Below are 27024 nucleotides of genomic sequence, written 5' to 3'. Positions count from 1 at the left end.
AATACCTAGAAATGTAGTTGTGTGTGGCTTTCCTGCTGTACTGTACCACGTACTCCCCCAAGTCACTGAGGATGTCCTGTTAGATCTCATAAGTGTGTGTGTGTGTGTGTGTGTGTGTGTGTGTGTGTGTGTGTGTGTGTGTGTGTGTGTGTGTGTGTGCGCGCGCGTGCGCGTGTGCGTGCGCACGCGCGTGTGTGTGCGTGTGTGTGTCCGAATGTGTGTTAATGGACGATGGGAGGGGAGAAGCTCAGGCCGCCTGACTGCCCAGATAGTCCAGGACAGCAGAGTTGGTAGAGTTGTCTAACTTGTCTTGTTGTGATTGACACAAACCCCAAGCTGTTCACTCTGAGACGAACCGTCCCTCTTCATCATTGATCCTTTCCACACACCAACATATCAAGGTAATATGACCATTTGCTGCCTCAAATTCAGTTGACGTGGTTTAACTTTAATACTTAGATAATTGTGAATGATAAATTTGTGTATATTGATTGTGGAAAGTGGGGACATTTCAGTCCTGGTACTTTTTATTTCAAAGATATATTTTGGGGCTTTTCTGCCTTTAATTGGTAGTGTACAGTGGAGATGGACAGGAAACAGGGAGAGAGAGATGGGGAGAGATATACAGTAAAGATCATCGGGAACGGGACTCGAACCCACAGTGCACTGTCAGGCTACATCAGAGCCTAAGTGCCCGTCCTGGTACTTGAGTGTGTCTTACATTACTATCCTCGTAGCATCACTGTGTGTTTCGCAACCGCTTTCATCCACATATACAAACTTGAGGGATATTTATCTGTATTGTTGATAGAGATCACAAAGGAATTGTACTGAACACAGTAACAGCGAGCATTTCAAATTAGAATTATGAATTTGAAGCAAGCAAGAGTTCCAAACATAGACAGTAAAAAGTATGGACAACGTTACACCCGTAAATGAAGCCTATTTTTCAACTATTTCAATTCCGCCATCTTTCTATATCCTATATGCGCTCGGAAATTAATGCTATTGGGACCAGAGCGGGGGTGGGGAATGAATGCTATTGGTTGTGTACCTTGTCAATCAAATAATCACAAGGTAGCCACTCCTCTCCTCCACACAATCTGCGAAACAGGGTTCTAAATGCCTTTTATAACTGCACTATTATAAGTCACTTAGAATATCCTGGAATCATATTTTCATAGCCCAGCATGTCTACCTAGACTCTCCTGTTGTGCTGTGCTTTTCTTATGTAATGTTTGAAAACGTATCAAACACACCGAGTCTGACACAATGTCCTCCTCTCTTCTTTTAACCCCAGACCATGTCGCTTGAAGACCACAGTAACCACTCCTTCCACAACGACTCGTGGTGGGACACTGAGTGCACCCTCAACATCAACACGGACGGCCGGCGCATTGCACTCTTCCTCCTCTACCTGTTCATCTTCACGGTGGGCCTGTTGGAGAACACTGTGGTCGTCTGGGTCAACTGGCGCCGGCGCCACTCGGCCAACGGGGTGCTCTTCTGCATCATCAACATGAGTCTTTCAGACCTCATGGTGATCGTGATCTTGCCCTTCTTCATGATGGAGGTGACCATGAAACATGTGTGGTTGTGGGGCCACTTCCTCTGCAAGGTCACCAACCTCATCTACGGGGTCAACTTCTACAGCAGCTCCTTCTTCCTGGCCTTCATGACCCTGGAGCGTTATTTGTCCCTGACCAGGCCTTCATCTGCCACCTGCTTTCCCGTGGCGGGCCGGCGCCGCTGGTTGCTCTGTGGAGGCCTTTGGCTGCTATCCTTCCTCCTGGCGCTGTTGGAGAACGTTCATGTGAGACTCGCGGAATGGGACGAGCCGGGCTGTATCATGTTTCCTGAGCACAATTTCACAGAGTGGTACATCGTGATTGATTTGTCAGCTGTGGTGTTCCAGTTCCTGGGCCCTGGGGCCATCATCATCACCTTCAACATCCTCATAGTTCGCGCGGTTCGCGCGGCTCCGGATGTGCAGGGCCGGCGAGAAGTGTGGCTGGTGCATGTTTACTCACTGGTGTTTGTGGTGTGCTGGCTGCCGTACCAGCTGGTGAAGACACTGATTCTCATAGACTTCTCACATCCCGTCGCACTCGACGACCCCTTTGTTGTTTTTAGCTGTAATACGCTTGAGGTGCTCTACTTCTCATCCTCCGTGGTGCGGTGCCTGACCTTCTTCCATTGCATCGCCAACCCCATTCTCTACAACTTCCTCAGCAAGAGCTTCCGCAACAACCTGATCAATACAGTGGTAAACTACATACCCAGAGAGGCGGTTCAGCCTAACGCGGCTGACACAGGGGGAAAAGAGGCCGGCAAGCAGCAGAGGATAAGCGACATGAGTGCCAGTCACTCAGATGTTGAGTCATAAGAAAGCAGGTGATTTGATTTGATCTGATTTATTTAGCAGAAAATATAAAAACAATACAAAAAACAGTACACAAAATATAAAAAGAAAAGTGCCAGGAGGAGGCAAGAAGTCCAAAGGGCTTATACGAGGCCTCCACCTATGTACATATAACAACATTAAAAACATTAATAGAACATGATTTGTAAACAACAGATTTATTGATTGAATGGACTTCTGTCACATCTATGCAAAAATACAGATCCAAGACATTCTCTACACGATAAAAACCAGTGGAAATAAAAGTAGAAGTAAACAGTCACAATCTGCAGTCACATGCACTTTGCAGAGGCACAGATTATACACTGTATTATCAGTCATTGGTAGCGCCTTCTTTCAAAGACTCATTCTGCTGTTTGTATTGTTAGAATGATGAGCTAACCAACACCATCCTGTTTCATGTTTTGTTTTCACACATTTTAAACACAGTTTAACACATTTTAAAACAGTGAAATGTTTGCTTTTAGGTCCGATCTGCTGTTGATAAGACCATTCCATTTTACTATTAAGCCACTTTATTCTTCTTTTTTGACTACATAATCACTAAGCAGATCAAACCTACCGTAAATCATAAAATGGGATCTGAATGCTGCTGTATAACACATGCTGTATCATGCAATAAAATAACCTTAATGTTATCCATTTTAACTAGGAAATGTAAGTAAATAGGCTACTACTGTCATTTGCTATAGTTGCAGTACACTATCTCACTTTGTGTTGCTTTGTGAGGAAGTCCAAGCTGATCCTGTGACTTCCATTCAGCCTGCCAGGGTGAGTTTCTTTCCACTTCTAACAATGTGGACTTGGTGATAGGAAGAGGGAGAAAGAGGAGTTCAGGGGTTCTGTCCATACTCGGGTTTATAGAGGTCACAAACCTCTGGAATTCAAACCTACTGTGGATTTACCTGATGTGTGTCTACCTATGGACTACTCCTGTATGTGGATTTACCTTTCCTTGTTGCATGAAGACCTATGTCCCTATGTCCCTTACCTGTTCTGATCTAGTGAACTGCACCTTACGAACACTGCACCTGCTGCTACTTTTAATCTCGCCTCATGGTGGCACATAAATGTACACATCTGCATATTATGATGCTATTGTTGTTTAATATCATGTACATAGTACCTGCTATTGTAACGGTAGCCTCAATCTCCAGGCTTTTATTTTCCTTCGCATTTTTCTCAAAAAGAAAACCTGGACCAAGGTGTTGACATTCCTGGCATAGGAAGTGGGAGTCAACCTTTCATTTCCCCAACCAACCAGAGTGCAGTGGGCATCGCTCCAAATGCTGTGACGTCAGGGCTCTCAATGCTGACATTGGAGAGGGGGCGGGCGCACAGATCGGTGAACATCACACATCACACATCATGTTTTGCTTTTCATTTACACATCACAGTTTAAAACAGTGGAGGAAAGAAAATATAGTTTTCACTCCCACAGGAACTCACAAGCAACGTCCAGGATCTTATAGCGGAAATGAATTATAATAACAAAGAATTTATGTAAACAGATCTGCTGTTGGGCCAGTGCAAGATGACCTTTCTACTATTTAGCTATTTGCAAATGTGGAAATGGATACGCTGTATCGTGCAATAAAATAACCTCAATGTTATCCATTTTAACTAGGAAATGTAAGTAACAATTTGCTGAAGCTGCAGTACACTATCTCGCTTGTTTTTGGTTTGTGAGGAAGTCCAAGCTGATCCTGTGACTTCCATTTCAGCCTGCCAGGCCAAGTTTCTTTCCACCTCTAACAACGTGGACTTGGTGATAAGAAGAGGGAGAAAGAGGACAAGAGTTCATGTATCTGTCCATACCTGGGCTTAGAGAGGGTCAAAGGTCACAAACCCCTGGAAGCGAGACGTGCAGAATACCATGCAAAATACTTCATCACTGAAATTCTGATGATGAATTCCTTTTTGAAGGTGGTTGAGGAGGGAACATAAGTCCGGCGCTATTAAGTCCATTCGTTTTAGAGAGTAGACCTGGGCAAACAGACAAGCTGTGAACTATCCTGAGCCAAAGATATGCAGTACATGTTATGCTTCTATCGCTTGCATAAATGAAAATGATATCTATGCCATTCTGTCATACAAAGTGTGTGACATTGTGACAAAGTAACTATGTGAATGAAGCATAAAGGAATTAAGCTTCAGCTTTTTCAATCAATTAAGGTCACAAGACCGTCACAGATGTTGATTATTTCATAGGTGGAACAAACATCTGTATGCTATAATAAATCGATGAAGTAAGTCCAGTACTAGTTATTTTTTATGTGTGACAGTATCATTATGACAATGTGTAAATCTGGCTATACTGCTGCCTTATCTGCCTTCCACATGAAAAGGGAAAAGAATCACATCATACAATCATGATTATTTCAAGACATTTACTGGTTAACTGTACCAATATCTTAATGAAATCATTGGATGGTATTTGGCCCGCACCTTACTGTAGCAGAATGATGTATATGTGTCTCAGACAGTAGGCCTATTTGCTAAACCCTCAAGAGGCCACATATGAAGGCCATTATGCCTCATTTCCACTAGATGGCACTGGTTAACCATAAGTATTAGACTATTCCTTTTGTAAGTCTCATTTTCCTGTTATTTGGTCATTCATATTCCTGGCCTAGTGTATAACATTTGAATTGCTTGAATAGAAATTTCAAATTAGAAAATGTTAGTAACATTGCTTTAGACATTTTAAATAAAACTTCTAAATAAGGGGTTTTCAACTTTTCTCAGGCCAAGGACCTATAGCTGAAAGAGAGATGAAGCAGAACACTACATATTGTATAAAATTATGTTGCAGATTAAACTTTTTCAGATTTCATAGATAGCTTCATAGACTTTGACAGCACTATCACAACTATGTGTTGTGTAAATTCACGTTTTTTTTCTATTCATATATTGGATTCATGTTAATGTGCCTTTGTCAGACAGTTAACCATGTAATCCATCAATACTTAGCAAACTTGACCTTTGGTTCTGTACTTGGTTTGCTCTTTTCCCCTCTACACCAAACCTCTTTGCAGAAAATAGCCGATAGGCCTACACACTCACAACAGTTGTGAGCTGATACATTGTGAAGTTGTAAATTGGATATTTTTGGCGAATGTTCCGGGTTTGAGGTGTAAGTGGTTAATATGAAAAATAAAAAAAATCTTTCACACAAAGATTTGGCGCTTGCCTTTCTGTGTAGTAATTCTGAGGACCCCCATAGGGCCCCGGATCCCCTGTTGAAGAACCATGGTCTAAATAGTTCTATAAGGAAAATAATGAGGCCAGGATGGACCTTTGTTGTTTCTTTTTATCAATAGAATTGTATTCATTAACATCTATGCATGTTTTTTTGTGGGGATTTTTGCCTTACATTTGCAGCATGGGGGAAAGCCCAAGCCAAATGTCCCACTTACAATAAAGCTGACCTTGCCCTTGATGACATTAACAGAGTGGTTAGTGGTTTAGTATTTTATATTTCACGGTCACGTTCTTTCTTTTACCAACACGTGTCAGATTGAGAACACAATTCAGAGAAAAAAACACCTGGCTGCATGCAGTGCATAGCAACACCAGAGAGGCAAACCCCAACACACTTGTAGCATCTCTGTGAATCAAAGATCGTATTGTATTCATCAGCCCCCCCCCCCACCCCCACACACACACACACACACACACACACACACACACACACACACACACACACACACACACACACACACACACACACACACACACACACACACACACACACACACACACACACACACACACACACACACACACACACACACAGACACAATAACACACAAGGGTCGGTCTGTCTTTCCTTCACCGTGTTTTTGTGTATTGGGGAAAAGTTGCATAGCCTTTGCTCAATGGCAATCACCTTTTGAACTCACACTGAGGCAATAATCCACAGAGAATCCCCTCAGCATGATAATGCAAAACAAAACAACATCACTGTAGCCTAATTATAATCAATTTACAAAACAAACTAGGCTGCCACACCACAGCTGTATAAGAAAGACTGTGTTACAGAATCATGTGCATTATTCTCACTGCTTTGTGTTTCTCTTCAACTCTTTTGTGAGTCATTTTTGTCTTTTTTAGATAGAAATGCAATAAGCAAACTGACAAATATTTTGCAACAAAAAACTGAGCCATTAACCGTGCTGTGAACATAAAAAAAGACAGTTCCTGAAGCTTATGGCTTCTGGAAGCAGAATCAGTAACTTTACAGTATTTTGTGTAAACTCTGCAAAGTTCGTATCTCTGATGGAGAGATTACAAATGTAACAAATTATTGGCATCAAAATATACTTAAAGTACCAAAAGTAAAAGTAAAAGCGCCCATTTGGCATTCACACAATCTCAGAGTTTATTGTTGACTCTGGGGAACTTGATCTGCTTGTAACCATGGTTACTTTCAATGCACTCACGCCCACCCTGCGCCCAATGGTGGAAAGTAACTAAGTACATGTACTCAAGTACTGTATTTAAGTTTTTTTTTTTACTTTACTGGAATCTCTCCAATTTTCAATGCTTTTACTTCTACTCCGATACATCTCAGAGGCAAATATTGTACTTTTTACTCCATTACAATTATTTGACAATTTGAGTTACTAGTTAATGTGATTATTGTTACTAAACATGCATTAGCCATGCACTTCAGCCCTATTTAAAAAGACTACTTGAAAACAGCAGATCTACAAGCTCAAAACACTGAGCTTGTAGATCTGCTATTTTCAAAAAGACTTGTAGGCTACACACATTTTATGCATTTGAAAACTTTTGAAATGGGACGTTCTGCAAAATGAGTGCTTTTACTTTTGGTACTTTTTTTAAAGAGTATTTCTATACTGCGGTATTGATACTTTTACTTAAGTAAAACATTTGAGTAGGCTACTTCTTCCACCACTGCCTGTGCCGGCTGCGCCCACCCCCTCCGTCCTATCTGTGTGTAAAGTGTTTGGTGATTCACACGCACACGCACCACGCATGCACGCGCACACGCACTGCAACACACACACACACACACGCACGCACGCACGCACGCACGCACGCACGCACGCACGCACGCACGCACACACACACACACACACACACACACACACACACACACACACACACACACACACACACACACACAGGTTTGAATCCCCCCGTCCAGCCGCCATGCTGCGCTGAGCTGAGCAGTGTTGCCATGTCTGCTTATAACTAAGCGACTTTGGGCTTGGTAGTTGCGTTTTTTTGGGGCTTGTTTCTAAAGTGTAGTTGCTTATTTGGGCTTGTTTCTAAAGTGTAGTTGCTTATTTAGGCTTGTTTATAAAGTGTAGTTGCTTACTTAGGCTTGTTTATAAAGTGTAGTTGCTTATTTAGGCTTGTTTCCTTGTTGTTTAAACCAGTGGTTCTCAAACATTTTGATGTCTACAAATGAATGTGTTTGTATTAATTGTATAGACCAATTATTTGTTTACTAACATTGAGACTGGACGCACAGGTGATTGTTTCATGCAATCAATTCTCAACCTGTTGTTTTGGGGTGCGCTGGTTTCAGCACACCCCAACCCCCTCTTGTGTGTTGGCTAGTGAGGCGCGTCCTAGCGAGACCTGAATGGGTTTCATTGCGCGCATACTGGTTGCACGCATACTGGTTCTTATCAGTGTGACGTCGTCTGTTAAGGGGTCTATTGTATATGTGAAGGTCCACAACCTCCTGAAAATATCTTGTGCCAGAGACCCCCCATACACGATTTTGTGGATTCGAAAATATTCCTACATTTTCACTTCCCCCCCCCCCCCAAGATTGTTCTTTGAAAATAGCAGATGTGACTAGCAGCTCACAACTTTGCTTGTAGATCGGCGATTTTCAAATAGCCAATGTATATATAGTATAGGGTTATTATAGAGCGCTCAGGTGGCCATGCAAAGTAATTATGTCGCTCCTTTTGGGCTTGTTTTCATAGAACCCGGTTGCTCGTTTCTCTCGCACAACCTGGCAACACTGGAACGGAGCGACAAACCAAACTCCTTCGCTTTAGTTGCAGCCAGTTGGACACGAAAGTCATCTCTGTAGTCTGTCTGTACGGCGACACAAAGAGGATCATATCTCTCTCACCGGGTGAGTGCGATCGTTCGGGGTGTGTGTGTGTGTGTACTGTACGTGAATGCACCGTTTAATAGCCGATCGCCTGTAGTTTAAAAGTAAATGCTGAAACGCTGTTTTTTATTTATTCAAGTTGGGTCTCTTTACTCCTGAGTCACAGGACAGGACGGGCGTGCTGCTCTCTCTCACACAGTCAGTCCGACCGGCTGGTTCACTGCACACTTCTTTAGTTTACTCTACACTGGTTTAGTTACTTAGTTGACCTTAGTTTACTCTACATTTAGTTGTTTAGTTTCCTCCTGGTTGTTGCCCCAGGGTGGGACAGGAGTCACAGGACAGGCGTGCTGCTCTAGTCTCTCACACAGTCAGTCAGACCGGCTGGTTTACTGCACACTAAGATCTCATGTTGTTGCACTTGTTGCCAGTGGTTGAAAGTCACTATAAGTGCATGTACTCAAGTACTGTTTTGGTATACTTTTTTACTTTACTGAATTTCCAATTTTCTGTACTTTTACCTCTACCCCACTACATATCTGAGAGGCAAATATTGTACTTTACTCAGCTTGTAGATCTGCTATTTTTAATGATTTTTTATATGTTTGGAAACATGTGAAATGGGATATTGTGCATAATAAGTACTTTTACTTTTAGTTCTTAAGTGTATTTTGACGCCAATACTTTTGCACTTTTGTATGCATGTTTGTTTGTTTGTAATAATAATCAAAATCTACAAAGTAACTAAAGTTTTCAAATAATTGCAGTGGAGTAAAAGTACAATATTTGCCTCTGAGATGTAGTGGAGTAGAAGTAAAAGTATTGAAAATTGGAAATAATCCAATAAAGTAAAAAACGACCTCAAAATTGCACTTAAGTACAGTACTTAAAGTAAAGGTACTTAGTTACTTTTCACCACTGTAATTGACTAGGGGGTTTGCTGGTGGTGGCGGATTGCTGCAGCTCACTCTCGAACTGAAAGTTTGACTGCAGTTGCTGTCAGTCCAGTGTGTGTCCTTGAAGCTGGTGGTTGGAATCATTCCTGAACAGTTTGTCTCTCCACGGCTGTCTTTAAATGCCAGACTGGCACTCAGAGGTCATTGAGGGGCTTCTATACCCTTGGCACGCATAAATAAAGGGCGCTCTTTCATTGCAACAACAAAAGACCTTTATTGAAATGAGTGAAGAGCCTATATCCACCACCTAACCACAGTTTATGTGGGGGTTGTTCGGAGAACGGAGCTGCAGGCAGGCAGCAAGAGCACCTGTATGCTCTCTGGCTGTCTCTACCTTCAGTCCCATATTAATAAAGTCCACCCTGGCTTCTGTCAAGCAAGGCATTTGTGAATTTGACCATATCGAGCTAAGTAAATCAAAGGGCTCATGAGGGCTGGTCAATATCTCTATATCTTGATGCTAGACTAGATATTGGGATTTTGGATTTGGCATAAGTGTTGTCTTTTCCTGTTTTTAATCACTTACGCCATATTGTATACTTAGAAATCAAATTAAAAGTGAAATTGCCGATCTACAAGCTCACAACGCATCGATGTGTTGTGAGCTTGTAGATCTGCTATTTTCTTTACGTGAAAAAGGATATACGATACGATATTATCCTCATCACTATATCGAGTCCTTTATTTAAAATATATTGTGATAACCTATTTTGTCCACATCACCCAGCCCCGCCATGATATTTGAGATGTGGGCAGTAATGTCAGTCTTAGGTCAGTGTTTTACAAATAAACCTTCACCTGTGTGCATGTCTAGTTTTATGTCTAAATCAACCCGAAACTGTAGTGTAAACTATGAATTGGGAGGAATTAGAAGTTATGGAAGTTCTTCACCTCATTCCAACTTGCCCTCTGTCCTAAAGAGGGCAGTTGGTGGCTCTCAGCCACCGTAGCTAGGCTATGCTCTCTATTCATTCTGCTTTCTTTCTGCCTGGCTTTCTTTTCCCTCTCAAGTTCACCTCCCTCTCAAATTAGGGACACTATTTTGAGAAGCTAAGGGTTGTGTTGAATCATTGGTGGTGGTGATATTGTCTGAGTAGTCTTATTTTGCAGTTTTTCTGTGGGTTGGACATCAGATGATACTGATGCATTACAAACGCACTTGTCATCATGACATTGTCTAAGCTTATGGGAATGCATTGATGAATGACTCATGCTACTTTATTGAGGTTTTTCTTTCTGTATTGTATTGTAATTAGATTGTTTCCATTTTTTTATCTTAAGTTCTTTGCCGCAAGGCATTGTGAGCTTATAGATATGCAATTTGCAGGCCAAAAAACCTGTTGCCTAAAGGCAAGTGAAGACGGTGTTAGGGTTCTTCTATTTTATCTGCTCTGCCAACACACCTGTTCCTGAGCTGTTACTGGGTATGCAAAAGACTTTGGTTTACTGGACAAAAAGAGAGAAAAGGTGTACATGGATAAAAGGAGGAGGCCAAGTACAGACCCCTGGGGGACCCCGGTCAACAAAGAATATAGAGTTTTAAGTGGTTAATGTCTCAAAGTTTATTTTATATAAAGCATATTGAATTGCCTTGTTGAAATGTGCTATACAAATATACTTGCCTTGCCTTACATTCAAGTTAAATAAATGCATTCCAGCACCACTACAGATTTAGTTTCCCTTACTTAAGCAGTGTGGGAGAGTTGGAGACTATGCAAGCTATTCAGTGTTTCACTAACTGGAGCTACTTTGTTGTCTAAATCTATTTTCCAGTTTCATTAGTGACATTTAAATCCTCCCACTCTTCTACTTCCCTCAACCAGGCTCTATGACTGGCCTTCCCTTAGGGCCTCAATAAGTAATTATTCTGCCTCATCAAGTTCGATTCCACAGGTCCTTGGCTGGGTCATATGAAGCATGGGGCAGCTACCAGGACCTTGTCGATATGATGGCTGCCTGGCACTGCAACAGGAGTAGGGCATGCCAGAATCATGTCAGCCAGAGCCCTGGGGGCCTGGATAGCTGGCTAGAACAGGATATTGCTGTGTGATCATTCACCAGCTGGAGACAAATCATTAAACCACTGGATGCGTGCTGTTGAGCTGTAGCTATAGGCATTGCAGTCTCCCTGGCTTTGTCTTAAGGCTGCATGCTTTTGGTCTTATCACTGAAAACTCAACCAGGAGACATTTTTGCAATTCCTCTTCCTTTTGTTATCGTGATGCTGTTTGTTTGTGTAAGCAACATTTATCTTGATTTTTAGGTAGAAGAAGTTGTGAAAAGATGAGCCCTGTTTGCGAAACTAATGCATAGTTAGTAGTTAGTTGGAAAAAAATATGATTGCTATTGTTAATACGTCTTGTTGTAACAAATATGATACTGTGCTCAAACTGTTTCAAAAAGTAGCCTACGGAAGTGCAGAACTAGAACTATCAATTGTCACTTTGATGTTGGTTTTGAAACATTAAGAGTGAGTCATATTCAAATGAGAGAAAGGAGCGCATCCGTTTGGCTGGAGTAAAAATCCCCAACAAGGTGCTCATTGGTACAAGTGCGTGACAAAATATTTTGCAAAAAAAGGGAAGAGACCAAGGCACTCTTGTGGAAAAATTCAAAAGCCTTTAATAGTGGCTAATGCATGGCAAGAATAGAAAATACACCTATGCGGCAACAATGGCTTCATCAGTTTGACCAAAAAACATTTAAGAATCTTTCTAATGATTTGAAGGTCCATTAAGAATTAAAGTAACTTAACAACAGCCAGAGAGAATTGCAAATTGGTCTGTGTTTTTGTATTGATTTAGCTTCTATTAGGCCTACTTCTTGTTTTGTTTAGTTTTTTTAGTCAGGGGGAAACGGTAGTGATTGAATGTTACTATTTAATGGGACCTTCTATTTTAAGAATGCTAAGCAATACATTCGTTTTAGCCTATAATTAGTTTGCTTCTGTATTTAATTTGTTTGTGGAAAAGCTATCCTGTCTTAAAGTTGCTGTTCATGTCATTCATTGGAAGCACAGGATTCACATTTAGATTGAATTACATAGAACACTCCAACCGTACATAGGCACATTAACTCTAGTCGTACATTGGCACGCAAACCAGCGCTAGCCCCTTTATTCTTCTTGACCAATAATCAATTTAAAATGCGTAGGGAATGGGGGAATTCAGTCAGGAACTGCTTGGCTGAAAAGGAGCTTTGTTTTGAACATGAACTTTGTGCAGAAGTGGCACATGTTTGGATGTCAGAGGGATTATTTACTTGGCATGCCTTGTTTAGGTCTTGGAGTGTAAGATCTCCCTATGGAAGAAAAAATGTAATGTTGACATTGCTTCTAACTAGAGCCGAGCCAGTGTTGTATGGCACATGTTATTACACATACAGGTTGTGTGACATCATGTAGGTATATAAATGCAATGAATTGGTTTCAAGGGAGACCCCATTTGAATGAGCCTTTCCTGTGCTTACAGGTCATTTAATAAAGACTAATGGATTTGAGACGATTCATTACCACGACGGTTTCCTCACAGACTGCATGGCGCTTATTAACCAAAATGATCCTAGCATCCTTATTCTGGGGTCAAATATAATATAAACCAGTAGTCTCGCGTAGCCAGACAACTATTCCACAATCTCTGAATGCTATATAGAGTCTGGAACTACAACTCCCGAAATCCGATTGAGGAAACTGGCACTTCCGTTAACGAAAATATATTTTAAAATATCTTTACATTTTAGTTTTTAATTTCCATTTCTGCTAAGCAGCAAGCTAAATATACTTAAATGATTTTGATTTATATTAGGATAAATTTGCGCGACTGTAAAGACGAAACGTGAAGAGATTTGGTGTACAGGGAAAAATAGGGGGCTACTAATAAATACCAACGAAGTGTAGGCTAGTATAGGGGTTAGTATTTAAAGCAGACAACGGGCAGTCGTGCCGGCATGTGAGCATGTCAACTGGCTGTAGTTTTTCAGTCGTGTCCCGCGCCGTTGCCGGTAGTCAGCCATTAGCGTGGTCCGATCACCTGACTGAGTATGTTGAATTGGCAGCGGAGACAAAGGAGAGCTCTCTGATAGGCTGCTCAGCCTGAGCCAATCAGAGCATGAGAAGAAGTGAACAGAAAGCAAATCACACAAGAAAAAGGGACACACAGATGCAATATAGACATGAAGGTGGCATGACAATGATGTCAGTTTTTGTCTTTCTAGTTGAGGTGCAGTGAATAACCCCATCCAAGAGTATTTAGAGAATATATCAAACTTAAACTTAATGCACACACTCACAGCGAGTTAAACATCTGTAAGGGCTATTACACACTGCAAGAGATTTGCCCTGATTATGCTATCGCCAACCTTTTTTGGCGAAACTTCTGACAAATCCCTGATCTGACTCAAGATCGGGCTTCGCACGCCGTGGTTTTTCTCGCTGTGTGTGAAACGTACTGTGAGAAGGTCCGACCTCGATTCTAGCGCTCGCCGCTGCCTCCCCGAGCGTTTCTAGATATCTAGCAGGTTTGATATTTGTCTCTGTCGCCGACTTGAAAGGATACAGTATGAACGGGGTTGTGACCGCACCCCGAGGAGATCTGTGCTACAGCCAATGAGAGCACAGGACAGCTCAATGTAGACCAATATAGACCTTTATTCCATGGGTAAATTCAGGTGTCATACTACATATTGGTAGCAATATTGCTGTTTAATATAGTCTATAAAGCCGATCTACAAGCTTATTATTTAGTTATTTGATGTACAATGAAGTATAGGGCTTAAGTGGACATTTAATGGCAATGTCGTCTTTGTTATTTTAATGCAGGCTAATAAAAATAAGGCAACATAAACACATACAAATGGAATAAGTATGAGAAATTCATTGGGTTGTGATCAGATTGATGCTTAAAGGACAGTAAAGCCATCAGGATCAGAAGTTAAACCTGGCTGTTAGCCTGGTCCGGACCAGGCTAACTAATGTGGCATTGCTTTCATGAAACCGAGGCATAGATAAACATATCCAGGATAACTGGCTAAATTAATCTGGTTAGATGACTCAGCTGTCATGAAACCGATTCATGGCTAAACCAAGATAAATTCATTCAGGATGGCTGATAAATCCCGGGTTAATCTGCTATCTAGGTTTCGTGAAACAGGCCCCAGGTCAGGCACTAGTTGTCACAGCCTGGTAAGGGCCGGTGTCCACTGTCCTCACCAAGAATGATAACTGAAATGTGAGCATATGATGTGAGCATCCATGCTGATGAATGATAATGTTCTGTAAACATGTTGCATGTGACGTGAGTGATGTGTTGAATGTGTAAGTTTGGTTAGATTTTGATTGGCTGTCAGTGTTTTTATCGTTTGTCAAAACGCTCTGAAAGTGATCCCAACCATATCGTTCACCACTGTCATTTATCATTATAGTTGTGGTGTGGACTCCACCGCCATCCACTCGAGCTAAAACAACATTTAATTGGTGTGTGGACAGGCCTTTAGTCCAAACAAGTCAGCTTAGTGGGCCTTTATCCTACAAGTTGGCCCTGCGAGGGTATTTGGCACCAGTCAACTTACCTGGTATAAAACGAGTGCAATAAATCTGCAAATGGCCTTTAGAGTGTTTAAATAGTAGCACTTTACCTCCTGCTGTGGAAAACACTGTAAACAATGTTATATAAGAGACCAGACACACACATACAGCACAATATGGTTCACTCCTTCTCATCCCATCTGTTGATTCTCTACATTTTTTTATCTGCAAGCTTGATCTACAAGCTCACAATGCATCACAATGCGATGTGTTATGAGCTTGTAGCTATATTGGCACTATTTTTTAAACATTGTGAAAATGTTTGAAACTATTTTATATTTTGTGAAAACGTCTTCCCACAATGGCATGCCCAAAATAGGAAGGTTGAAAGTGTTTAATTATCTGTCTCATCATGTAATATTCATTTCTTTTATACCTCTACTTAATGGAAAATGTGACTGACATGACAACAACTGTCATTTATAAACCCTTTATAGTTGACTAGAAAGAAGTACTAGTATGAGGATATAGTGTGTATTCTGTGTAATATGACTCATAGGTGCCTACATCTAAAGCAGTAACTCAGGACCCAGTTGGTTGAAGTCAGGTGCCAGGCCAGTGTGGAACTCTATAACATTGAAGTGTTTTATACCGACCTGCAGGCCATTTGGTCTTATCATATAGATCAATGGATCTGGATCAACCACCTTTGATACGCAAGCCCTGTCCTGCCACACCCTAGCCCCCCCCACCCCCTTAGGGCAAAGACGAGGAGTAACATCTGGCTCCAAGCAAAGGCAGATGTAGATAGCTAGTGTGCATGTGCTGTCTGCCCAAATGAATTTCAGCATTCCTGAGATGTCCTTGCAATGTTTGTTTTGTCATATGACAAATTAGTTGTTTGATATAGAGGATAAAACGTTCTTGGCAATAAGATACCTATTTAAGCCTTCTTTTTTTTGCAAAGAAGGCTGTGTTCCTTAACGTCATGCATATGTCAACATAGAAATACTGTACTGACTTTCAAGGGTGATGCTGGATTTTATTGCTGCTGATAGGAGGGGGAAAACAAGGTAAAGCAGTGTACATGATATCATTTATTCAGAATAAGGCTTTACATTGCTTTATTGGTCAAAGTAATTGAACTATTATTACCACTATGACGACACATTTAAGTAGGCTATTTCTGATGGTTTCAGGGGCTACATTAAAAATGAAAAGGAGCACATTGGCAATCTGCAGCCTGCAGATGAGCAAGTGAAATGTTTTGACAGATGTTCGGTGAAAGCCACATCAACGAGACATGCTCAAGAAGATAGTTTTCCTCAAAAACACGGCCGTCCTTTGTACAAATGTACTGGAATAAACACTGAAACCACCACCCCTTGGTGGTTTTCAGGATTAACTTTCAGAGGGTTGCAGTAACTCCAGATTTCCTCGTGAAAACCTAAGAGAACTGTTGAAAAGACGACAAGGCCGCTGCCACAGCAGGGCCAAGAGCGACAGGCCACTGCAGTGTAGAAAAAAAGTTAACTGAAGCGCTGCTGCAGTGCTATTGACAGCATGCTTGATGTTTTGAAAGGCTTCCCAGCAGCGTGGCCGGGAGCAGGGAGCTGGAAGGGTATTGTGTGTGTGGGGAGCTAGTCCACATACAGTACATTCTGTTACCACGGTGCCCACTGCTATCTGACACAGCTGACTGGAGAAAATGTTCTTATGCGATCGTTCGGCTTTTATTAAGTTCGTTGTTGGAAGCCGTCGTCCAGAGATGGGTTTCCTGGCTTGGCAAGCGGTCAATGGGAATTCTAGTTGTGAAGATAAAGACGATGTTCTGGGGGATCTTTTATTGTACAGTGTTCAAAATTATTAACCACATGAATCCTGGCAGCCCTATTTTTGGCATGGGTGTAATATAGGCGACGACAATTTACAAAAATAACCAAAGCATAAAATAACGTTTAAGCGGTTAATTAGTGGGTAGTAGCTCTGTGTTTATTTTTTCCCGTATGGTGAAAACACACTTATATCACAGCGTCTATGAGGCATTGCCTAAAAAGGTACGAAACCATCTGTTCAGTAGCACGTGGACGAGAGGATGCATGTATGTACACACAACTGCCTTGAATCACAATTTTATGCACAGCAGAAGCTACGTCAGCGTCACCTATGGCCGAGGGGTCAGCTGCTCGATCTGCGGTCTGTATCGCCTATTAAAGAAGTGCAAAACCCCCCCAATACAAAAGACGCACGCGCGCGGACACACACACACACACACACACACACACACACACACACACACACACACACACACACACACACACACACACACACACACACACACACACACACACACACACACACACACACACACACACACACACACACACACACCATAACCTCAACCCTCCCCCCTCTAACCCCCCCCCCCCCCATTCCTCAATTCCCCTCCCCCTCTCCAGGAATTGTGTGTTGCATTGACGCTGTCCAGAGGCACAGTCTGATGGCTACCGTCCTCCTCTTGGTCTGGTGACCGTGTGGCTTTTACCGCTGTGACAAGGCAGATGGACTCGTCTTGTCTCAGATGGTTTTCACGAGGAGGAGGTGGTGAAAGCATTCTGATGCTGATGCTGCTGCCGTGGGGTTTCGGGGGGAAAAAGTGGTCTGTGTGTGTGAGTGATGCAAGTGTACCTACCTACCGTCTTATGATTTTCAGCCCTGTCTGCTGTTTGTTTAGGGTAATTATTTATTGAGGGAAGGCGGGAGAGACACGGTGAGAGACAGCAGGAGGGATGCTGTGAGAAAGGGAAAATGAGAGAGCGCAAATAAGGAGGGAGGGGGGGGGTGACAGACAGTCTATGCTTGGTGGAGGATCGTGCTCTTATTATGTATTTTCATCATCTCTGTCAAGAGAAATATTTGGGAATAATGACACCCTGACCGGGGCGGGCTGGGTTGAGAGTGGAGCATCTCCATCTATATGTACCTGGAAGAATGCCTAACCCGACTGACAGAATGGTAAGATTCACGTCTTGCACAGCTTGTGTGGATGCCCGGCAGGAGTACAGAATCTTCCTTTGTTACAGCTGACAAAGGATAACACTTTTGATTGTGTTTAGATTGTGCAGTGCAGAGTGGAGACAGTCTCACGCCTCAAGTGCATGCTATTTTTACTTAAATCCCTCACTTGGATGTTGAATAATTTAGTGCTCTGGTCGAATGGTGGAATGATCATCTCTGATGCTATGTGAGTAGAAACGGGGTCTGTGTTTTCTGTTGATGAAATACAGACACATGTATGCAAAATTGAGACCGTTATTGCTAAATAATATTGTCTCAATTTCAAGATTTGGGCTACCAGCTGAGCTGTGTAGATGCTTAAATGCCAGAAGAAGAACATATTCATAACATATGATATATACATTGTTTCTAGTGGGATTCTGCTGGATGGATCCACAAGTTTCTCTCTTGAATTAGCTGGCTGTGCCCGGCAGCTCGTAAATCTAGCTTAAGAGGGGAAGTAACGTGTTTAGCTCGGCTCTCCCAGTGTGAACATTTGTATTTCCCCTACAGTGTGCCTGTGGTTTATGCTCTCATTACCCCAGACACTAAAAGAGGAGGACCATTTATTTTGCTTGTTCGTGAGCTCAGCCTGCCCTGTCAAAGGACTGACGCTCTAATACGAGGGAATATGCAGTAGATGGATCAAAGCTGGCTGACATGTCATTTTAAGTGCTATTGCTCAACTTCAAAGGACCTGGTTTTCATGGTTCCAAGCAGGTCCTGATCCTCACCAGTCTGTTGTCATTCATGTGGCAGCTAACTACCACCTACAGAGATACGGCCATGGCTTTGGATTGTGACAACACCTTATTATTCACCCTTGGATCCAGAAGTCATTGTGTTTTAAGTATTAAACCAGGCTTTTCAGTATCCATGTACTGCGTGATTATTGTTTAGTGTACTGTATGTGGTGGTGGTGGTGAATATGATTTTGATTGGAGAGACGAACGTTTTTTTTAGCCCAGTCATGCTTTGCATTCTTTCCACAAGGAAAACACTAAGCGCATGACATGCAAACTGCATGGCCTATCTTTCCATATTAAAGAAAACGTTTACTGTTGCGTCTCTGACCGCATTATGTAAAACTCATGGAATCTTTTGCATATTTTTCAACCGTTATGGTTGTATGAGGAAATGGCATTCGGAACGTTCCGGGTTAGCCTGCCATTTTTTATGCTAAAGACCTGAGATAAACTCTTTGGCAGCGACTTGGGATGTTTATTGTTGCTTAGTTTCACAAGCCCATAATACAGGAATTGTCTACGAAGGCTGTCTTTGGTTGTCGAAGGACAACTTTGGTTTTTTACAACCAATGTTTATGTTTTAGATTGTAATTAAAGTAAATAAAAGATGAGTGTTAAAAATTTTTAATTTACTGCTTTCTATAGTTTTAGCAATTTTCACAATCTTTTTTACAGTGTTTTCACAGTGGGCGGGGGCATTCTGTCCGGTGGCTAAATATGTATTTTTTTAACACATTAACCCGGAGTTTTCTTTAATATTATTTACAGTAGCTCTTCTAGCCCCCAATAACTCACATCTGGCCATCTCAGACAGCCGGACCTTTTTTATTGTGTAAAAAAGGCATATTTAGCCACCGGACAGAATGCCCCCGCCCACTGTAAAAAATATCGCAAAAAATGCTAAAACTATAGAAAGCAGTAAATGAAAAAAAAAATACACTCATCATTTATTTACTTTAATTACAAGCTAAAATATAAACCTTGGTTGTAAAAAACCAAAGTTGTCCTTTAAGGCAATGATAATGATTGGAATAATGACAGTGAACATGGCGCTCTTTATAAGAACAATGCAATTGAATAATACCAGAGGAAATATGGGCCTAAATAAAATGTTGTCTGTTCTTAGTCGTGCAAAGCTGTGCACAGACAGACTGGCTAAAGAGTAATAATGTGGTGTTTGTTTGACAGAAAGCGCAAGTCGAGAGACACACGGATGAGACTGGCGGATAGAAGACAAACAGGAAAGCAGACGAAAAAACAAAAACAGACACAACAGGGAGAGAGAAAGCGGAGATACCTACCAAGTCTGCATGGGGGGGTGTGGGGGGGTTTCAGCCTCTACCCAGACAGACTGCCTGTGGCTGCAAGTGACTGTCTGTCTGGAATGGGGGCCTGCTTGCCACGCCCTCTCTGGAGACTTTAGGGTTGAGCTTGTACTAGTAGATTGGCTATTTTCACAAATTTTCTACAACAAAGTGAAATAGAGGGTTAAGTGGTTAATCAGTCTAATCGATTATAAAAAAATATGTTTTTGTGTCGATTCGTTATGTAGTTTTTTTTTAAATATATATATATATACATAAAAAAACGTCTTGATTATTAGATTAACCTACATGAGCAACATTAAGTCGGTTATTGGTTTTAAATAGAGGTTTCAATTTGTGTTTATTGCCCCAGCCCTGCTGTCTGGGATGCAGGCCACTCAGGATGGGGGCAGTGCCGGCCACGCCCTCTCTGGAGAGTTTATGGTAACCGTATCATCTGACTTCCATAAAACCATTAAGGACTCTTTAACGAATTGCTTCTGGATTATTCTGGACCACAGAGCCACAGCCATGTGGGATCCATTTCTGTACTAGATCAGCTGTTCGTGCATTGCCGTCAGGGTGAAGAAGAGAGAGTTAATCTAGCCTATCTATCTCTGATTATCTGATTGATCCTTTTTACGGGCAAGTCACAAGTCTGCGTTATGCCAATGTGCTGTGTGGACACAGAAGATTGTAATCTGCAAGCAGAAAACTCTGCGCTTTATCAGCTTGCCTGGCATTTGCACTGGTTATCGCGATGACAACATATCGCTTTTTTCAATCAGTGCGTTCAGGTTTTGCCTATACCAGCGTTGGCCAGGTAATGACGTGAGTGAAATCGGCTCGCTCGCTCGCTCCCTCTCTCCCCTCTCACTCTCTCTCGCTCCCTGTCTCTCTCTCTCTCACAGATTGAGCTCTCCCTCTCTCTATCCCCCTGTCGCCTGTGTCTCTCTCTCTCTCTCTCTCGTTGATCGAGCTCTTGTCTGATGTCACACACAGCCGAAACCGATGCCTTTACAACGGCTATTTGCGCTGACATTAACCCATTCAGACCTGGAACGCATCTCGTGTCACTTTTTCATTTGAGCTAAAAAGCATTATTTTACACTTTGGCTATTCAAAAATAGCAGATCTACAAGCTCATAGCGCGGCACTGAGTGCCGCGCTACGAGCTTGTAGATCTGCTATTTTTGAAAAATCGTGAAAATGTGTGCAAATCTTTGAATATATATATTTTTTAAAGCGAACATTTTTAACTGTATTCTTTGCTTCTGGGGGTTCCCTGGAACAAACCATTTTGAGATGGGGGTCGGCGGCCAAATACATATTATTTTGCTGGTCCTTGACATGAAAAAGTTTGAGTACCACTGATATAGAAACATACGTTTTTTTAAGAAAACTGTTGGGATTTAGAAGACATTTGTAGAATCAACTTCAGGTCTTAATGGGTTCACTGTTGCCTAACGCCGAATTGCGCTTATGTCGGGGCATGCCCAGTCCATATATGGGCATATCTGTGCGGCAACTTCAACTAGTAGATGAATCTAAATGACGTGTTGCCATTCTAATATTTTGCTGATAGGCTAATCCCAGGTTTTTGCTGATGCATTTTTGGCCAGCGGCTCACAGGATATACAGTAATTGCATTCATCGTAGACTCATTGCATCAGTGAATTGAATATTCCAAAGTCAGAATGCTGCCAGTGCACACACAGCCCTATGGAAATGTGCAGTCCAGTCTGCGTTCCTAAATATACAGCATTATGTAATCTGATCTCCATGTGTTCTAGATATTATCATTTTTTTAAACACTGGATGAGCTTCCGAACGGATTACTCGTGCTTTAATGTTGTGTCACGTATCTGATGTTGTACTGGATGTGAACCAGTGGTGGAAAAAGTACTCAAATTTTTTACTTAAGTAAAAGTATCAATGCTGCAATGTAGAAGTACTCTGACTTAAGTAAAAGTCCGGATTTCAAAAAGTATTGTATCAAAATGGACTTAAAGTACCAAAAGTAAAAGTACTCAAATGTTTGAAAATCTCCGATCTACAAGCTCACAAGCTTGTAGATCGGCTATTTTCAAATAGCCTAGGTATAAAATAGGGCTAAAGTGGTTAATGTATGTTTTAGAATGTTATATGTTATTATTATCTACAAAGTAACTAGTAACTGAAGTTTTCAAATAATTGTAGTGGAGTAAAAGTACAACATTTGCCTCTGAGATGTAGTGGAGTAGAAGTAAAAGTACTGGAAATTTTAAATACTCAAGTAAAGTATAAATACCTCAAAATAGTACAGTACTTAAGTAAATGTACTTAGTTGCTTTCCACCACTGATGTGAACCAGCTAACAGTGATGCGACGCTGTCGTCATCGTCTCCGTCGTGGAATCACATAATGCAATTTGCCCGTGTGATTGGATCTCAAGAGAACCCAGTGGTGAATCTGTAGGTCCCTTCATCTTGGCTCTAAGTGGCGTCTGCTTGATAGCCTCTTGAACCCCAGCCACGGCTGCCAGATCTGCTTATTATAATTTCCCCGCAAGATTTTATTTGAAAATAGCAGATCTACAAGCTCACAACGCGTCGCATCGCGACGCGTTGTGAGCTTGTAGATCTGCTATTTTCAAATAGCTGATGTAAATGTTAAAGTGCTCATGTGGTCCATAGTCTCTTCTTTTGGGCTGGTTTTCCTAGACCTGGTTGCTTGTTTCTCTCACAGAATATGGCAACACTGGCCTATTGAACCCCAGCATGCCTATTCTTGGGGTAACGTCGGCAAAAAATAGCAGATCTAGCTTGCTGTTTTTGGTAAGGAGATAAAAAGAGCACACCAAGTACAGTTGCAAACTCGGATACGTTTTACTAAGTGCAGATGGGGTTGAAGTGGGTGGCTGGTGGATTTTCTGTAGTGCGCTCAATTTATGCTCACTTGCTGGCTGGCTGGCTGCTTTGGTAACCGTAGCAACGGTATACCCAGAAACGGAAAGTGAAGAGACCAAGCCTCGCTAGGCTAATTGTGTGCAAGTGAGGCATGGCTGCAAAGTTAGCCACAGTCATAGTGATGGTTTGTTTCCCCCGGGGGCCTTTGTGCTCAAGCCCTGGCTTTTTCATTGTTGTGCCCCCCTGGTGAAGTAAAGTGTTCCAGGGAGCTTGGTGTCTATAACAGATCTGGACACAGCCGAGGACCTGGGGGGTCCTTTTAACTGTGGCGTGGATTCCTTGTCTTTTGTATACATCCAGTAATAATTTGCGTAATCACCTTTAAAATATAGTAACCACTTTCAGACTGGCATCCCGATTTTGGGATCGGAAATGGCAAACCCATCGTGTATATGGTTATAATATAAGTATAAGATAGGGTTTAACCACTTGCCCCCGAGCATCTCTATTCTGGGCATTCCATAATAGGCAAACATTCAGCGGAAATAAGTGAACATTTGGTGAAAATAGCAGATCTGCAAGCTTGCAACGCATCGTAACGCGGCGCGCGTGTGAGATTGTAGATGTGCTATTTTCTGAGAAGAGATTTGGTGTGAAGAGGGGAAACAATCACACCCAGTGTGAAGTGGGCGGTGTGTGGTCATCACAACATGACTCACTTTAAAAAAAGGATAAATGACTTTTTTTAAAGTCCATACTGCTATTCATAGGGCTGCACATGTGTCATGTGTTTCGCTAGCCAATCATAGTCCTGAATTTGCAAAGTCAGCCAATCACATTACAGTTAGTGGTGATGACACTAGCTGTAATGTGATTGGCTGACTTTTCAAAAGTATCGATTTGCATTAACAATGGAAGGGTTAGGGGGTATACAAATGTTTTGGTCGGTGTCCAAAACTCACTTATAGGGGGCGGCTACACCGCCCCAAAAAAGGAGGGGGCCAAAGCTGGACCCCAGGGGTACCTAGTACCTACTTCGACGAAGTAGGTTAAGTGGTTAATAATCATATTTTAGTTAAAATGTGTGTATTATCAAGAAGCCTTGACTCCAATGGAGGCTTCTTAAACATGTATGAATGTTTACGTTGCTCTAACATACTTTGCCCTTCTCTCCTCCTACAGAACGGTGTTCCACACGTTGCCCTGGGGACTCAATCGCAGCAGTTTTTCCACCTCTTGTGAAGACGAGCGAAGAGCAGTTTTAATGAATCAATATTCGCTAGCTGAAGCCATGACGGACAAGTGAGTGTTTGTGACGTTTGGTGTTTGTTTTCACTGTATAGTGTGTTTTCTCTGCCTAGGATAACGTCATCACAATGTTCCTGTGTGTGTGTGTGTGTGTCCTCATGCATGCTGCTCTCACTCTGGAAACTCTCCTGGACCTGTGTGTGTGTGTCTGTCTTGGACTATGTACAGAAATGTGGGATAATGGGGCGGGGAGGGGGTTCTTATACTACAGAGAAAAGCGTCCTATGGTGGGGGGTTGGTTGTATAAAGACTGCGTCTGTCTTGCCCCTGAAGATGTATGCCATTTGCATCGGGGGCTGATTTGCATTCCTTTGCTGGTATGTTCACTGCTGCTTCTGCTACTCGTTGGTCTTTGCTTTCCTGATGAAACGCAGTCATTTTAAAAGGTTTTGAGTATAGGTATACTGTGTGTGTGTGTGTGTGTGTGTGTGTGTGTGTGTGTGTGTGTGTGTGTGTGTGTGTGTGTGTGTGTGTGTGTGTGTGTGTTTATCACCTTTCCTTTCCTGTAAGCTTCAGTATAGAGAGATTTCAATCAGAGCAGCTCCCTCAAAATGTCTGTTTTGCATCTGTGCTTTTTTTACCTGCCACAGTTGCGTGGTAAGAATGTCTGCTGTTTGCCTGCGACTGTGGCTTTTTACCTGCCACAGCGGTGCGTGTGTGGGTGTAAAAGTGAAGTTTCCAACCGGATGCCGGTTAAAAAAAGCCAGACAGAGGTGTGTGTGTGGGTGTAAAAGTGAAGTTTCTAACCGGATGTTGGTTACAAAAAAGCCAGACAATCTCTTCCACAATCTTCAAATTCTGCAGAGAGTCTGTATTCCACCAATAACGACAGAATGTTCACGAAAATGCATTTGAAAATATTTATAAGAATTTTTGCAAAGCTGCTAGCTAGCTAGATAGGCTTCGACTAATTAGGTTTCCAGTATGTATTTGCGGGACTGCCAAGGCAAAACGGAAGTGGGGAAATGAGGACTTCTGCTTTATATTTGACTAATTTTCAGAGGCTGTTAGGTCCTATGCCAATTGTGGGAGACTACGTACCTGTCTGTCTGTTTGTGTGTGTGTGTGTGTGTGTGCGAGTAAAGTGCTGTTTCCAGCCGGATGTTGTTTAACAAAAGTGTGATGCTTTACTTTTTGCATTCAGTTTGCAGCGTGCCCTCGTTTAAGCTGATTCATTATGATCAGCCTCATCTCTTACTATGACACACGCACGCACGCACGCACGCACACACACACACACACACACACACACGCACACAAAACCACCGCTGCACCTGTTGTTGGAGAGTGAGATACATTAACCCTTGAAAGGCACGCGGTGCGGTTTGGGCGCCGCTACAGTGGAGGATATTGAATAACAGCACAGGCTCAGCACGCCATCCTTTTTATGTAACATTCACATTAAGACCCACAGGGTGTCCTCCCTGTTAAATCTGTTCAAAACCAGTTGGTTCGTGGAGGAGAGTAGTGTTAACGTTTGCCCAGAAAGGATCTTGCAAATTATGAGGTTTTTATGACTTCAGCCTTGAGGAAGCATAACAAGTTTAAGGATCCAAAGCTTAAGACTAATGACTTGGATGTAAGGCAGAGGGTCTAACGAGAAAAATGTGTTCTTGGAAACTTCCCTTTTGAGAAGCAGCTGTGAGATGTCTTTTAGAGAGTCTATTTATCCATGTGAGAAGAGCAGTGTTTGGATGGTCGGGAGTTTCTAATGCCTCATTTATGTTTCAGCCATAAAGAGTCTTAAGTATGTTCTTTATGCCGCTCGACAAAAATAACATACTTTTACTTTCAACATAAAGTTGAAAATCGTATTTTTGTCGAGCGACAGGTCGCATGACACTTTGTCGCCGAAGCATAAATCAGGCTTTAGTAATGATGCTGTTGACAAGCTGCCCCCATTGGATCAAAGGTATCCCAGCAACGGACGGGGTTGGTGGGGGGGGGCACTTCATTGTTTGTCCCTTTCGCTAGATAGATGCTAGTCAGTGTTGTAGGCCGATTGTCGGTCAGCGGGAGAAGAATGAAAAATGTTGTGCCAAAAGGAAGTGAGGGAAGTTTGGAAGACATGTCCCCCCCAACCCCAACCAACCCCTTCCACCTCACCCCACGCTAATAATGACCACAAACAAAGACCCCCCCCCGCCCCCCCATCCCATGTGGAACTACTTAAGGTTTATACAGGGAGGACAGGGCTCTTCCTTTTGGACGCGCAGCCCATTTCGATCAAACATTCTCATGAGCAAACATTTGCCCTAAGGGGTTATCATCATCTTAGACATGTTGAAGATGCGTGCATTCTGGTTTATATTTGTAGAGAGACACGTGGCCTCAGGGTTGGGTTCGCTGGGGGGGGATTGTGTGTGTGTTTGGGGGGGGGAGGAAAGAAAGGAAAGAGGGGGGCTTTTGATATCCCCCCTCTTTTCATTGATATTTAAGGACAGTGAGGATATATTTTTTTGGTCAGACTGAATTAAATGCATGCATTTCATTTTGGGAAATGTAGACTGTCTGATATGTTTGATATATGTGCGTTTTGATAATATCACAATTAAAAAATGTATGTTAACCTCATTAATCCTGGCAGACATCCCAACCTTCCTTTTCCTAATTAAAAATGAAATGCGACACATTGTAGATCTAGCTTGTAGATGAGCTATTTTTTGCTATTTGTCAAACCATTAAGTGGTTAAAGAATATGTCCCACTTTTTTTTT

At 42.2% G+C, this 27024-nt stretch overlaps 2 protein-coding genes across 5 annotated transcripts in view; both read left to right on the top strand.

Moving 5' to 3' along the window:
* The first annotated feature begins 291 nt into the window (after window positions 1-291).
* On the top strand, window positions 292-4632 carry LOC311038082 (G-protein coupled receptor 182-like). Of its 2 annotated transcripts, XM_084047411.1 has the most exons (3): window positions 292-401; window positions 1301-2394; window positions 4147-4632. In XM_084047411.1, the coding sequence occupies exon 2, from the start codon at window positions 1304-1306 to the stop codon at window positions 2384-2386; it is 1083 nt and encodes a 360-aa protein (XP_083903537.1). In that variant the 5' UTR covers window positions 292-401; window positions 1301-1303; the 3' UTR covers window positions 2387-2394; window positions 4147-4632. The 2 variants fall into 2 exon arrangements, with proteins under 2 accessions (XP_083903537.1, XP_083903536.1); XM_084047410.1 differs by lacking the exon at window positions 4147-4632 and having other exon boundaries at window positions 1301-2588.
* A 3846-nt stretch (window positions 4633-8478) lies between these two features.
* The window catches only part of sema4d (sema domain, immunoglobulin domain (Ig), transmembrane domain (TM) and short cytoplasmic domain, (semaphorin) 4D), a 65943-nt gene continuing 47397 nt past the window's right edge, over window positions 8479-27024 (top strand). For 2 of the 3 annotated variants that reach the window (XM_084046003.1, XM_084046001.1), the window contains exons 1-2: window positions 8480-8549; window positions 24183-24302. The gene's annotated coding sequence lies outside the window, so the exon portion shown is untranslated. Of the gene's footprint in view, window positions 8554-24182; window positions 24303-27024 lie in introns of all 3 variants that reach the window. The other variant, XM_084046002.1, reaches the window with a different exon arrangement.

Source organism: Gymnoscopelus microlampas (genome assembly GCF_963454915.1).
Source record: "Gymnoscopelus microlampas genome assembly, chromosome: 21".
NCBI classification, from domain to species: Eukaryota; Metazoa; Chordata; class Actinopteri; order Myctophiformes; family Myctophidae; genus Gymnoscopelus; species Gymnoscopelus microlampas.
This window is presented reverse-complemented; position numbering and strand designations above follow the sequence as displayed.